The sequence below is a fragment of the Dreissena polymorpha genome, chromosome 2 (genome assembly GCF_020536995.1).
Source record: "Dreissena polymorpha isolate Duluth1 chromosome 2, UMN_Dpol_1.0, whole genome shotgun sequence".
NCBI lineage: Eukaryota > Metazoa > Mollusca > Bivalvia > Myida > Dreissenidae > Dreissena > Dreissena polymorpha.
In genome coordinates this window covers 2,650,841-2,666,745 of record NC_068356.1, presented here as the reverse complement: position 1 = coordinate 2,666,745, position 15,905 = coordinate 2,650,841, and the positions used below count along the sequence as shown (strand labels likewise).

At 35.1% G+C, this 15,905-nt stretch overlaps 1 protein-coding gene across 19 annotated transcripts in view; it reads right to left on the bottom strand.

The window, feature by feature from the left end:
• The window catches only part of LOC127865617 (uncharacterized), a 71,760-nt gene extending 56,729 nt beyond the window's left edge, over positions 1–15,031 (bottom strand). For 5 of the 19 annotated variants that reach the window (XM_052405499.1, XM_052405502.1, XM_052405500.1 and 2 more), the window contains exons 1-15: positions 14,666–15,030; positions 14,422–14,466; positions 13,963–14,052; positions 12,455–12,576; positions 12,154–12,226; positions 11,932–11,973; positions 11,551–11,610; positions 10,358–10,447; positions 10,019–10,140; positions 9,674–9,746; positions 9,228–9,269; positions 8,849–8,908; positions 8,205–8,294; positions 7,874–7,995; positions 7,533–7,605 (exon numbers count right to left, since the gene is read on the bottom strand). In XM_052405499.1, coding sequence (XP_052261459.1) covers positions 7,533–7,605; positions 7,874–7,995; positions 8,205–8,294; positions 8,849–8,908; positions 9,228–9,269; positions 9,674–9,746; positions 10,019–10,140; positions 10,358–10,447; positions 11,551–11,610; positions 11,932–11,973; positions 12,154–12,226; positions 12,455–12,576; positions 13,963–14,052; positions 14,422–14,466; positions 14,666–14,777 — 1,216 coding nt within the window. In that variant the 5' untranslated portion in view covers positions 14,778–15,030. Of the gene's footprint in view, positions 1–7,532; positions 7,606–7,873; positions 7,996–8,204; positions 8,295–8,848; positions 8,909–9,227; positions 9,270–9,673; positions 9,747–10,018; positions 10,141–10,357; positions 10,448–11,550; positions 11,611–11,931; positions 11,974–12,153; positions 12,227–12,454; positions 12,577–13,962; positions 14,053–14,421; positions 14,467–14,665 lie in introns of those variants that run through there. The other 14 variants (XM_052405497.1, XM_052405495.1, XM_052405496.1 and 11 more) reach the window with 12 other exon arrangements.
• Between the last annotated feature and the right edge of the window lie 874 nt (positions 15,032–15,905).

The following is a 15,905-nucleotide window of genomic DNA, read 5'->3' as shown; positions in this document are numbered from 1 at the left end:
TTGCAAATATCGCTATTGAAAAGGCAGAAACGAAACAAGTAGTCCTGTTTGGAGAAGATAGAGATTTACTTGTGCTATTGTGTCATCATTAAAATGGTAATCTGCATTAAATAATTTTTCAGATCAGCGTTACGAAAAAAAAAGCCAACACGAAGAGAAGGAATGGGACATCGAAAACAAAATGCAATGTGCTTGGTAAGACTGTTTGCTATGTTTTGACATTACTACATGCTCTAACTGGGTGTGACACGACCTCAAGAATGTATGGCATAAGCAAGTCATCTGCATTGAAGATGTTGTCGAAAAGTGAACTGTTTAAAAGACAATGCCTCTCTCTTAATGAAGCTACTGATATCGAAACTATTCAAGAAAATGGTGAGCAGCTCATTGCCATGCTGTACGGAACAGAAAACCCGATTTCGCTTGACGAATTGCGTTTCAAAAAGTTTTCTGTTAAAGTAGCTAGCATCACATCTCATGTAGAAGTCAAATCTCTTCCACCCACCTCAGCGGCAGCGAAGTTCCATTCTTTAAGGTTTTACTTTCATACAAAGGTATGGATTGGCGACAACTCGCTGAACCCTCTTGATTATGGGTGGCAAGTTGTCTAGTGAAAGATGCTTTCTCTGAAATCTTCACTGCCACCGGCACCTGACAAATTGCTTTCCATCATTCACTGCAACTGTAAGCTCAACTGTGATATGAAAAAATGCACCTGTAGAAAACATGTTGTAGAATGTTCTAACTGTTGTGGTGGATGCAGGGGAGTATCGTGTTCAAATTCCGTAAAACCTACAGAACTGGATATAGTTGAAAATGAGATTTGTATGGAATGAAATATTTGCTAGATTGCCGGTATGTAAGTGTACATAGATACAAAGTTTCTCTAATATTTAATGCTGTGATAGGTACACACGTTCAAGAATTTGTATACTGATTATGCTAACAAACAATGATTTGCTACCAAAATGAAACTGATTTCATGTCAGTTAGAATTTATTGATTTATGTTACTTGTTTTTCATCATATGCATTTGGTACAGACAATTGATCGTTGATTGGTCATTTATATGTATGAATATTGTTTGTATACATCTATAAAAGTACTATGTATAACATGATGCGGTTTGAACCTTTGATTTGTTGCTGTCAAAATATACACATATTTGTCTATCACTAGAAAATTTTGTATAAGCCTGACAAAAATATGTTAGAGCAAATTTTTAGTTTGCAAAGATAATACATTTAAAATTAAAACCGCTTATTATTGACTATGTAACTTAGTAACTAGTTGTGTAGGTGCTATTTTTCATAACCTTATTTATCAACGTTTCTTTAAAACCAAAATAAATATATAACATCATACTATTGATATGTGCCAATAATATAATATACATATATATTCATATATTATTGGGTAAATATTTTGTTTTTATATCCTTTTTGTTGCAAACATTTATTCAGTGGTCTAACCTATGTAAATAGTGCACTGTTTGAAAAAGAAAGCAAATTTATTAGTGGGTGGGGTAATTTTACCCCGAAAATAACAATTTCAAATAAAAAATACGCATATGGCCAGTACACATTAGTAAAATTTAATTGTAATATGTTTAGTATAATAAATGTAGCTGTTGTGATTCAAACTAAATAGTTAATTCATTGTCAATCGTTGTTGTTGACTTATTTTACTAAACCAGTAAGATCATATGAATTTTGCAATAACTTTATCACCCTCGTGTCTAGAACAAAAAAATCTTGTTAACGGAAGCGGGTACACATGAGGACTTTTTATCACAGTTACTATATACATATATGTTGGTTAAAATGCAAAAAGAATTTCTGTTGCAATTAGTTCTAGGTTCGACCCTTTTTTCAGCTAAACTGACTGGACTACTTGGCAATATCTCTAATCGTATTACATGTATCTAACTAGATGACCGAAAGTTTGGACATGTGAAATATAGCTTCAATTTCTGGATTTTTAGTTGTAATGAAAATTTTCAATTTTATGCAATATTGTTCTTGTGTGTGTGGGGGATGGGCGGGGCGGAGCACCCGGAGGAAAAACCACTCTCCCGGTATTATGACCACTAACAAAACTCACATTCGCCAGGATTGTGAAACTGGGTCGCCGGATAATTTGTTGACCTTACGCAGTTAGATGGACTTGTTAACAGTTTCGCAAAATGACGATTTTCTTTAAAAAAGGCATATATTCAAACAAGAAAATATATAGTTTTAAGCAGGCGAAATAACGCTACTTACTTAGAAACAGTTTTCTTCATTTATTGATACTTGTCATTCGAAATCGGTAAAATAATAATGCTTGAGTAACGCTTTTCCTCGATAATTTGTAAAATACGAGTATTACTAACAAAGCGTTGATAATGCGAAATAATTTTTAACAGTGTGCTTGGCGCAGTGGTAAACCTCATGCTGTTGCTTCCAAAGGACCCGGGTTCGAATCCCGAGAAAACATAGATTTGTGTAAAAACGTTTAAAATGATATTTTTCTAAACTACGAAAATCTGTGACATGTCCCTTAAAATGATTTCTAAGAATTACGAAAAATGAAAATGACGTGCAAATCTTAAAAAATTATTTAACTGTGTAAAGTCAACAAAGTGCGCAGCTGTGTTAATAATTTACGTTTGTGTGACTGAAAAGCAAAGACGGATGTACGAATGTACTGACAATCACACGTTTTAACCATGCATAGATATGTTTGGGCACACGCAACTACATGTAACCTGCTACTGACGTTTTACTGACTCGCAGAAGGGCTTTTTCGATAAAAGTAATACCTCGTGGTTTAATAGCAAAAACATAATTTGGAGTTGATTGATCCCGATGTTTCTGGTTCTCCGCTTTATATGAATAACATATTACAAATTGTCATGTTGCATTTGATTAACTTCATGTCGTGTCATGCCTTGCAACATGGTTAATGCATATTGCTTTCGTCTTGTTGAATTGCTAGTGTAATTAATGGTGTAATTGCTGGTATAATTACTAGTGTAAAGTCGGAATGTACAAACAGTGTGTTGGTAAAGAATAGCACAGTACCAAAACATTTGCCATATAACAACATGCAATTGTAATATGCCAACATGGATTTGTCGTTAAGCAATATGCATTTGTCATTAAGTAGTATGCAATGGTTATTTAGCAACATGCATGGACTGGCGGACATTTCATTCCATAGAAGATTAAATGTGTGCACATCATATGTAACTTGGCAAAATGCAACTGCCATGTATCGGAAAGCACATGCCAGTAGTTTAAGTAAGAATGCCATTTAACAGCATGCATGTTTTGTATAACAATTAGAATATCATTTAACAGCTTGCATGTACTGGTGGATATTTCCATAGTGCCCAAAACATTCTATTATATCATGGCTGTTCAATGTGAACTATTTTAGACGTAATGAGTGTAAGAAGCTATATCTAGATGAGTTAAATTAAAAATATGGTGTTTAACTGATTCTGGAACAGTTCCGAAGGTTATCAAATTTTTATATTTGTACTGATGTTTGTACACCTTCGGGATCCGAGATTTGTATGTACATTGATTTTCGAACTCGGATTTCTGACAGCATGTGGCTTGATAGACCTATAACAATAAGTCTGTCAGTTCAACTCGGCTAGCAGATAAGTGGACTACAAGGATGAAGATCATATACAATAAGCTTTATTGTAAAATTCCGTAGTGCAATTACCAAGAGGGGGGAGTACATAGAGAATATATAAGTAGCAGTAGAAAAACAGGAAGCAAATTGTGGCAAGTCGAGCATAGAGTACGCGAGTTCCATGTACAAAATGTACAAAATTATTGTATACAAAGTCAGTTCAGTATTTCTAAGAGTTGCCAATATTGTATTCTCGTTTCTGAAGTATATACGTTGTATCTTCATCTTTATCTGTTCAGCACTAATACTTTATCAGAAAATTTTTATTTGAGATTCTACTTTATCTCTGATTGATTTATTCTCATAAGATCTAAAGGAGTTTCAATACCATTTTAGTTTCATTACTTGGATTTTCTTAATCATATCTAAAAACTTCATAAAAACAAAGCACACTGTCAAAGTGACCGAGCGTTATTATTAATGGCCCTTGAATCGTAATGTCTGATCATCGTTTTTCTTGTTGTCATTGATAACGTCACTGCCGGGTGTTACGTCATCGGAAGTCACAAGGCGCTGCATGAACGAGCTTAATAAACCTTGGAGTTCAGGAAGAGCGTCGATGTCGTCTCTAGGGATTTTGAAGCAGCCTACAGAGCGGTTGAACTTCCGGTCTCGAACCTTCAATTAGATAGGAAGTAACTATCGCCGTCAGATTGAAACAGATAGTTTGTTTGAGGTACAAACTATTAAGGTTTGCATTGATGTAGTTCAACTTAAAATATATTTGTGTATATGATTATGGAGTACTACTATATGATGTAATAAAATATGGCATAGTGTATTTCGAAAATAAACGATGCGATATGGTAACGCGCGTTATTATTTTTTATATTGGTGTAGTGGTTAAAGTATTTTTGAATATTTTATTATACAGCATGTTGAAATATGATTATAAGTTCGACTAAATGTACATACCAACGCGTATGAGCGTATTTGTAATAAATGTATGCCTATCATATAGTGGAAGAAGACACATAATTGCTTTTACATTCAAGTATGTAACACAGCAAAACAAAACAAATGCATTTTTATCATTCAATTAATTGAACACAAATAACTTTAATAAGAAGTTCGCCATTAGATATAGCATCCCTAGTCCTGTCTTTAAGCACATAAATATGAAGTTTGGGTTATTTCCAGGTTTTCAACAGAATCTGAATTTTCAGTCTCTATCATAGAAAATAGTTACGGCATTTGATTAAGAAGACATTTGGTCAATTGTGGGTGAATCATAGTTAAAATTGGCGTTCATTACCAAATTGTTGCCCCAACTACATGGAATTTTCAAATAATCCAATATGTGTTTAATTGATCTCCTTTATACAATCAGGGATGTCGTTAAAATTGTAAGAAAGCCGATAATGTCCAACCTCATAAGTGAAAATAAGGATTTATTTGTACTTAAGCTTCAAAACAGAAACGTCATTGTACTTCAATAGTTTGGTCCCTGGATCATGTGTGCTAATAACCACTCCCGTACTGACGTCACAATTCCTAGTTTCCGACGTGTCGTTTATAAAAATAATATCGCTTCGAAAAAAAAGATAACATAGAGAGCTTTTCACACAACAATAATGAAGTTATTGATATGTGTGTTCTTCAAGTGCATATATCCGCACGATGCTGCGTTAAATCTATCAAAATACGGTCGCGAAAATGTATGACGCGTGCAAACGTTTTTGAATCGCATAGGTATGCTAAAGCTGATATGTATAAGCGATCAATGCCGCTGCGCGACGTTTTTTTTACCTTAATATCGTTAGGGTCACTTCATCGAGAATGAATTTGTGTTGACATGATATGCAATGAAATTTTGATTGCGTTGGTTCTGATTTAAATTCCTAAATATGGCATTTAACTTTCCGAGGCGGTTTAATTAGTTTGTGTTCCTTTATCCTTTGATGTTGTTCTCACTTTCCATTTAGCGATCGTGTATTGATGATAACATTTATCTCCTGTGGATGCAAATGGATTGTCACCTTGTTTGCTGTATACTATGTAAAAACAAACAATCCAGTGGTATGTTATGTTATGTACTGTTATGGCCTTGTATGGTTTGGAATTGATTATCAAACGTTTAGCCATACCTCAGCGGTGACGTTGACGCACGCGGCCTGTTTCGTCGTGTCCACTCGGCTGGGTACCAGACACACTTACTTTACAGCCGGGAACCTGGGCACGTGACGCGTGCAGATAAGAGAATCTAAAATTTGGAATGTCATTTCCTTTTAATGCATGACAAGTTAAACACATGAACGTTTGGTTGTGTTTAAAGTTTAAATATATGAGTAAAAATTTAGACAAATCTAATAAGTCATCAACAGATTACATTGCGTTCAAAACATGTATGAATTTTATTGTATGTTGTATACCACCTTTGAGTTCATTATTTAATTTCGAACACAACACTTAAGTTGTTTTTTTTAAATCTTTTTTCAATACAGGAAATTTTATTTTTCAGGAAGAGACTTAGTTTGAAAAAAATACTTTTTTATCGCCTGGCAAATGCTAGTAACCGATATGGCTGATCATAGACGGATGTGTCGTCAATAGTGCTTGTGACGTTCTTCATTAGATCACAACATGATCAGTGATGTTAAAACTAACCATTTCTCAGTCTTCCCTTCAGGACGATGTGGTGGTTGACAACCAGTCCGAGACCCATTCCTCTCTTGGTTGCCTTGGCAATAACACAGGCTGAAACGGTATATGCAATCTGTGGAAGCGTGTGCATATAAGAAACAACCGAAATTCTCACAATATACTCTAAATATAAATCGTTTAATTCTTGCAGAGTTCTTAAGAGCTTATCTTTGGACACCAATCATAATTGTATTTGTATTCGTGGCTATGCACAACTCATATTGCTATTCTACCTTTCTTATTCTGGTAATGATGGCATATTTTACACATTCCTCTGTGACATATCGTTTTCCCGTCATCCACACCAGTGGGGTCATCATCAACAGTGCCGTCATCATCTCCAATGGCGAAGTCAAACGTGTCATCTTCCTGGTCGACACCTTCATTGGCAGATTTGACCTTTTACTTTTCTCGTTAAATGCAAATGCAAATATTTAAACCTGACCACTATATTAATAACGATTAAAGTAAAAGTTATATTTTCAACAATAAAATAGACAATCTTCTATATTGGTCTCATAAAAATATGAGGATGACATGACTGAAACAGTATTTGTCTAATCATTACCATAGAGTTATTTAATATTTGATAAAGCACACTCACCGATGGCGTCTGCTCGGAAAGCATCTATAAGCAGTTCTGTAAAACACGTGATAGAAAATTGTTAGAAACGTGTATTGACCTTCACATTGTTATGAAAAGAATTAATTAGAACTTGTTTACATTTTCTGTTAAAGTCATAATGCATAGGCATAAAACCGCGATGGTGCTTAAGACGAAAAGATTGTTATTGAAATAAACTTAGCGACAATATGAAAATGATTCAGATGATATTGGAAGGAATTAGCAATTGAAATGAAAACTATTCGCATCCTCTCATTATACTTTCTTTTTTTTGCCGTAATTTATTGGACAGCCTGCTCAGGTGTTGTTGTTGTACTTTAATATTGATTTGGTTTTCGAACATGTTTTCTCAATTGTAATATGTCTTAAAAATATGTTTTATTATTTGGCATAAACAATAATCTAACTCAATACGCACTCAATGTATGTAATTTGAATAAACGTTTTAAGTGGAAAATACTGATATTTTTAGTAGAATCCGTATGCTGTAAATTTAACACACATTTTTCTTCAACCCAATTGTGCGAACCTCAACAATATCCAACGCTTTGACATGATGTATGTAAGAATTTACCTTGCAGATAACTTAAACTTGGTTTCGGGATTTGGAAACAGCCGATGGGTACAGTATACACTTGGCCATTCACCTGTGGACAGAGCGAAAGAGGTTCGGATTCCAACAAAAAAGAATAATCAACAAATTCACAAAAATAAATTATACAGTATTGCAACACACGTACATCTAAGTTACCTAAAATATACTGTAAAATCATTTATATTTGACAGCGTGAAATTAAGTGGAAACTGAAGAAGACTTTTTCGTGGACATATATATTCGTTCATTTGGCAAAACAAACGCAAATTAATAATATCAGTTACCAAGGTACCAATGGTTGTTACCATCGATGTTTTTACCTTAATGGATACGTCCACACACACCTTGAAGCTGGTCATGTCAACGTTACTTGGGTTGATACATAGTTGCTGTATGGGGGTACCTGGGACATTGTCCACGCAGATAGGATTGTGAGAGGAGGCTTTGCCGAAAAAATATATTAGTATACAATGTGAAATTTTTTTCAATATATATAACAATTAAAGTGCTATAACGAACTTATGTTTAATAAAATAGTTATAGAGCCCAGGGTCACATTTTTATTATTGATTAATTAAGCGAAACAATTGGATGCAGTTGATTACATTAAAGCTATGACTCAGTTTTGCTATGTATTGTAAGGCAAGTTACCCGTGATGTCTCCCTCCACCAGTGTGTAACCACTGGTTACTAACGCCAGATGGATGGTGTCTGCATTACTGATAGTGGCAACCAAGCATACTACAAGAGACAAAGCCAGTTGATAAAATGTTATATGTTATAAATGCCATAAACAACTTAAAACACCCGTAACATCCATAGTATTCAATCGTTACGATTTCCATTGCTAAATAATTGTATATAGAGTGCGGAATAAGGTTAACAAAGTCTCTCGCGTGTGCTGTTGATTATGGAAGCAGTGGCAAAGTGATTATTTTCAGTTCGCATGTGCGTATCGTATTTAAATTGTATCCAATTTGAAAGATATATGTTAAGATCTATTTTAAGGAATATCTTGTCCCCCAGGAGATTCCACTCTCCACTCGGTCTATTTATTCGCAATCAAGTAGATAATATTTATATGAAATCCTTTCTCTGAGCTGATTTATCAATGATATTCAGCAGTGTTTCCTATGCAGAGCTTTATCGATTACCGATTATAAATGTCCACTACACTGTGTTCACAAGGATGCTCACGGACCTTGAGGATAAAAAAGACTGCTTGAAAGTAGTACGTTAAACTAGACCTTTGATAAACAAATATATTAACTGAAAAAAACATAGTATACACATACCTTCGCTTCCTTGATAAGACTTGCATATTTGGCATTCACCGGGTTTGCATGTCGGATCATCTACAAAATAACCATGCGCATAGTAGTGTACGATCACGGTAGTATAAACTGCAGACAACTGCCAGCTAGTTCTGACTTGTTAGAAAGACGCCGAAACTACAAATGTCCTCATCGATGAACAAATGAAGGTAAATATCAATTATGCGGGGCCAAGTGTTGAAGACTTTTAGACTAGTTACCCAGTCATAACGACACAATAAGAATGTGTAAGTCAAGTTAAGCTAGGCTTTGGCTATTCGTGTTGACCGTATAGTATTCCATTAATATCACTTAAATGACACTATCATTCGTTCAAAATCAGTTTCGGAAAAAAACTTACCCCTGGCGGCCGAGGTAACCATCCCATCACTTGAAAATAATTCTGTGAAATAAGAATATATTTTTAAAGGTTATTTATAATACTCTATGTATAAAAGTCTTTGATGAAATAAACCGAGGTTTAACATCGTGCTTTTTAGAGCAATGTGTGAAATGGAAATTTCCTTTATCTTTATTATAAATTACACAATAAACAAGAACAACATATTTTTTCAATAACCTGAGATGTTATATGTCTTTAAAAATATTTTTTATTATTTGTCATAAACAATAATCTAACTAAATACGCACACCATGTATTTTATTTTATTAAACGTTTAACGTGGGACATACTTACATTGTAAGTAGTATCCATATGGTGTAAATGTAAGACAATTTTTTTTTCAACCCAATTTTACGAACATGAGCGCTTTCAATCGCTTTGCCATTATGTATGTAAGAATTTACCTTGCAGATAACTTAAGCTTGGTTTCGGGATTTGGAAACAGCCCATGGGTACAGTATACACTTGGCCATTCACCTGTGGACAGAGCGAAAGAGGTTCGGATTCCAACAATAAAGAATAATCAACAACTTCACAAAAACAAATTATACAGTATTACAACAAACGTTCATCTAAGTTACCTTAAATATACTGTAAAATCATTTATATTTGAAGGCATGAAACAAAGTGGTTTAAGAAGACTATTTCGTGGACATGTAAATTTGTTCATTTCTGAATTTGGCATAACAAACACAAAAAGGTAAGATCAGTACAAAGGTTCCAATGGTTTTTACTATCGATGTTGTTACCTTAATGGATACGTCCACACACGCTTTGAAGCTGGTCATGTCAACGTTACTGGGGTTGATACATAGTTGCTGTATGGGGGTACCTGGTACATTATCCACGCAGATCGGATTGTGAGAGGAGGCTTTACAGAAAAAAGATATTAGGTACATATTTTGGAAAATGTTTCAACTTTCAATATATTGTAAAACTCAAATGATAAAACGAACTTATGTTTAATGCAATAGTAATAGAGCCCAATGTCACATTTTGATTATTGATTAATTAAGCGAAACAACTGGATGCAGTTGATAACATTCAAGTTATGACTCAGTTTTGCTATTTATTGTAAGGCAAGTTACCCGTGATGTCTCCCTCCACCAGTGTGTAACCACTGGTTACTAACGCCAGATGGATGGTGTCTGTATTAGTGATAGTGGCAACCAGGCATACTTCAAACGACAAAGCCAGTTTGATGAAATGTTCAATGTTATAAATGTCATAAACATTATGTATACGTTTTAAAACAAAAACAACAACAGTAACATACATATTATTCAAAAGTAACGATTTCCATTGCTAAATATTTGTATACAGAGTGCGGAATAAGGAGAACAATGTCTCTCTTGTGTTCTGTTGATTATAGAAGCAGTGACGAAGAGATTGTTATAAGTTCGCATGAGCACACAAAATCCGATACCGTATTTAAATTTTATCAAAGTTTAAAGATATATGTTAAAGGGGCCTTTTCACAGATTTTGGCATTTTTTAACTTATTCATTAAATGCTTTATATCGATAAATGTAAACATTGGATCGTAAAAGCTCCAGTAAAAAATCAAGATTAAAATTAAAAAAAGGAAAAGAACATTGCCCGGACCAGGTTTCGAACCAGTGACCCATGGAGTCCTGCCAGAGTCCTGAAGTAAAAACGCTTTAGCCTACTGAGCTATTCCGCCGAGTACATACACTCGAAGTATTTTATACATTATATAAGCAGTCTTCGTAGTTTCACAAAATTTAACGACAAAAACAGAACTCTCCAAATTATTCAATCGTTTCGCGTTGCAACGCTTTATAATTTTTAGGTTTTAAAATCGTCAAAAGATGCATATAATGGCTATATTAGACCATGGTAAATGTTCAGTATTACTGTTTCCTCACAAATATCATAACTAAAACGAAAATTTGCGAATTTGAAACAACTTTTTTCAATTTTGTCGATTTACCAAAGCGTGAAAAGATCCCTTTAAGATCTACTTTAATGAATATCTGGTCCTGCAGGAGATATTTCAATTTATCTCAGTGAATGTATTCGCAATAAAGTAAATAATATTTATATGAAATCCTTTCTCTGAGCTTATTTATAAATCATATTCAGAAGTGTTTACAATTCAGAGGTATATCGATTACCGATTATAAGTGTCCACTACACGGTGTTCACAAGAACACTCACGCGACTTGGGGATGAAAAAGTTTGCTTGAATGTAGGACGTTAAACTAGACCTTTGATAAACAAATATATGAGCTGAAAAAAAGACATAGTATATACATACCTTCACTTCCTTGATAAGACTTGCAAATTTGACATTCACCGGGTTTGCATGTCGGATCATCTGCAAAATAACCATGCGCATAGTATTACACGATCACGGAAGTATAAACTGCAGACCATTAACATGGCGTTCTGACTTGTTAGAAAGACGCAGAAACAACAAATGTCCTCACCGATGAACACATGAAGGTACATATCAATTTTGCGGAGCCAAGTGTTGAAGACTTTTAGACTAGTTACCCAGTCATAACGACACAATAAGAATGTGTAAGTCAAGTTAAGCGATGATTTAGCTATTTGTGTTGACCGTATAGTATTCCATTAAAATCACTTGAATGACACTTCCATTCGTTCAAAATCAGTTTATGAAGAAACTACTTACCACTGGCAGCCGAGGTAACCATCCCATCACTTGAAAATAATTCTGTGAAATAAGAATATATTTGAAAGGTTGTTTATAATACTCGATGTATAAATATCTTTGATAAAGTATACCGAGGGTTAACACACTGCTTTATGAGAGCAATGTGTGAAAGGGAATATTATTTTATCTTTAGTATACACTACAAAATAAACAAGAACAACATCAGTGTGTATAGATTACCTCCCAAATTGAACGAGCTTGTGTTCGGGATTTGAAAGCATCCAAAGGGATCCCAGTACATTTGGCCATTCATCTGTGGGAGAAAATATAGACCAGTGTATCTTTCGTTCAAAATATCATAACAAGTCTTAACAAACTTATAAAAAACATATCCAGCGATGTATCCGATCTACTCTGACAATAAAAAGACGTTTGTATGTGCAAACAACAATCATGCCCGACATTGTCTCTGTGACAGAAGGCAACTATTTAATTAGATTAAAGAGTACGTTTTCAAACAATCATACATCGAAGATATTACCTTGACGGATACATCAACGCACGCCGTGTATCTGGTCCAGTCAACGTTACTGTGGATCATACACAGTTGTTGTATGGGGGTACCCGGGACAAGATACACGCAGATTTGGCCGGGAGAAGAGGCTGTATGTAGATGTAAGCGTTTTTGTTAGATATGCAAATAATAAATCACAGGTCTATCCTATAGATGCTCGCTTGAAGAGGCTGATGAACGTGCAAATAAACTTCGAAATACACATGCATATAATATTAAGGTACTCTCGTTTTTGGTCGTGTGATGAGGTTTACTTTATATATGAACAAATTGTAAAACTATAAAGTAAGTGGCTTACAAATGTATGAAGTTCTCATGACACCGTGATGTTTTTAAATATGGTAAACGAAACAAATGTATGTTCAAAGGTTGTAGCACAGCTAAATAAGCATAGGTGAGTATAATGTTCAAAGAATCTTATATAAAAACTTGATTTTCAGATATCAATTTCAGATCATCAGAGATAAACAGACCAGGTTTGCTCTTAACAATTTGTACGCAGTTTATATAAAAATCATAAATGAATATGTTGTTATATGGCGTCAATGAGTCGAAACACCAACACACACGTGCAGTTCGCTATTCTTAGGGAATCCCTATGAGTATTATTCACTGTGCACCTAGTACTGATAAACCAGCTTATCCAGGTAAAGTGTGAGTTATTCACTGTGCACTTAGTACTGATAAACCAGCTTATTCAGGTAAAGTGTGAGTTATTCATTCTGCACTTTGTACTGATAAACCAGCTTATCCAGGTAAAGTGTGAGTTAATAACTGTGCACTTAGTACTGATAAACCAGCTTATTCAGGTAAAGTGTGAGTTATTCACTGTGCATTTAGTACTGATAAACCACCTTATTCAGGTAAAGTGTGAGTTATTGACTGTGCACTTAGTACTGATAAACCAGCTTATTCAGGTAAAGTGTGAGTTATTTACTGTGCACTTAGTACTGATAAACCAGCTTATCCAGGTAAAGTGTGAGTTATTCACTGTGCACTTAGTACTGATAAACCAGCTTATTCAGGTAAAGTGTGAGTTATTCACTGTGCACTTTGTACTGATAAACCAGCTTATCCAGGTAAAGTGTGAGTTACTCATTGTGCACTTAGTACTGATAAACCAGCTTATTCAGGTAAAGTGTGAGCTATTCACTGTGCACTTAGTACTGATAAACAAGCTTATCCAGTTAAAGTGTGATTTATGACTAAAATACTGATGAAAACGGCGAAAACCCCAAACAAACAAACAAATAATTTATTGTTATTTTTATACCACAAACAAATAAGCAACTCGCCCATAAATGCATGATGATGTAGGATGTTTCTTCAAGAAGGTATTAAATTCAAATTAATTGTGACACAATGGGATTGTTTAAATGTACACAAACCTGAACATGCACTCTTTAATATAGGGGATTGGAAAGTATGTTAAGAACGTACAAATACCGGATGATACTGTTAATAACACTCATTACCAGTTATGTCTGCCTGCACAGCCGTGTAACCACGAATTCTTAACGCCAGGTGGATGGTGTTTGCTTTGGCGATGGTGGCAACCAGGCATACTGGAGGAGAAGACGTTTGTGTGCTCATGAAATTTCGCATCACGGTAGTTCTAGAAATGAGCTTGTATTACTATATCAATGTATTAATTCGAAGTGAAAAGTTAAATAAAGACAACCACTTGAGAAACAAAGCTTTTACAAAACAAAGAATTTGCTTTTTCGGGTTGAATATTTTATCTTGTAGAGGCAAAAACACAATATGATATATACAAAATGTGCATGAGTAGACTTTTTTTCATTAAGCTTATTGTAGAAAAGAAAACGGAATCGATTTAAACAGACAAATTTTGTTTTGAAGTTCGACTTTGAACACCATTGTCTATATTTAAGACAAATGTAATATAATAAAAATATCAAAAAAATACGTACACAACATCCCTTGGTATGTTCTGCAGGTTTGGATTGTCGGATCACCTGTAAGGAACATTATAATATTTCTCGTCGGGTCCAAGTATTTTCTAAATGCATGGTAAACAGATGGGCCTTGGTGAATGATTTAATTTGGTTTATATATACAGACATGACTCACATGTACCTTTAAATCAATTTGAATTTTTAGATGAATACATATTTTACGACAACTTCATTGATTTAAAACACAACGTCCACCTACCTATAACGTCTGCATCCATGGAATCAATCTGCATCGGCCCGGCAGTGACACTTGTCGCCCGCACGCGCTCACCAGCCACGAAGCACAACAGCAGCAGCAACAACGTTCTCATATTTGATAGAGCTGCAGTTGAAATTTATGTTATAATACTGTTGCCTATGATCCAAACCCACTGTGCTAACCTATGGAGATGCGCATAAGCTGAGCTCCAATCCCAGGTATGACCGTCAACTGGATAATCTGGTGACTTCAATCGGATGCGTTGCGGCTCCAACTTTGCGAGTTGTTAACTACTGACGACTCCTATATACCAGGGATGCGGGGCGAAACAGATATGCACCAAGTTCAGCCGACGACGTCCACTGTTTGACAATGTGCATAATCAAGCGACGATTTATATACCGCCGTGTAATTCTCTTCCGCTTTAGATTTGTTGTTATGCAGAGTAAAACATTCAGTTAAAGCACGGACTCTAGATGACAATATACGCCCCGTGGTTATTAGATTACAATAAATTCCCCACACATGTTTTTTATCATCTCAAAACTTCCGCATTTTTTGGTGCAATCGATAACCTCGCATAGTTGCAAAACACTCGGGAGAATCCCTAGGTTGATGTCGTAGTTATCCATGCATGTCATCAATATACTCCGGAGGTGTTTGGTATGGTGTACGGTTAGGTCCAAAAGTCGTATTCGTATCATACAATCGTATCAGACGGTTTAGCTAGAACCGTATCAGACGGGTTTGGGGTCATTAACCGTCTGATACGATGGTATAAGACGGTTTTGACTTTTGGACCGATTGTACGCTTAACTGTTTGATGCGAAACCGTATGATAGGATTCGTATCAGACGGTTTACGATTCGTATCATACGGTTTAGCGTAAACCGTATCATACGGTCTACACTGAGTAAATCTATTTATAGATCTGATTGGCTGATTGGACATTGAATATTACCCGTCATAAACCGTCTGATACGATTCGTATCATACGGTTACGAATCATACGGTTTAACGTACGAACCGGTCCAAAAGTCTTAAAAGCGTATCATACGGTTACAAGCGTATCATACGGTTTATAAACCGTCTGATACGGTTCTAACTAAACCGTCTGATACGAATACGACTTTTGGACCTATCCGTATCCCATAGTTAGGAGCGTTGTAACGTAGTTAATTATCCCCGTGCTCAAAGTATGTTAAGATCGGTGAGTAATTCACGCTTTCTGTCGTAAAAC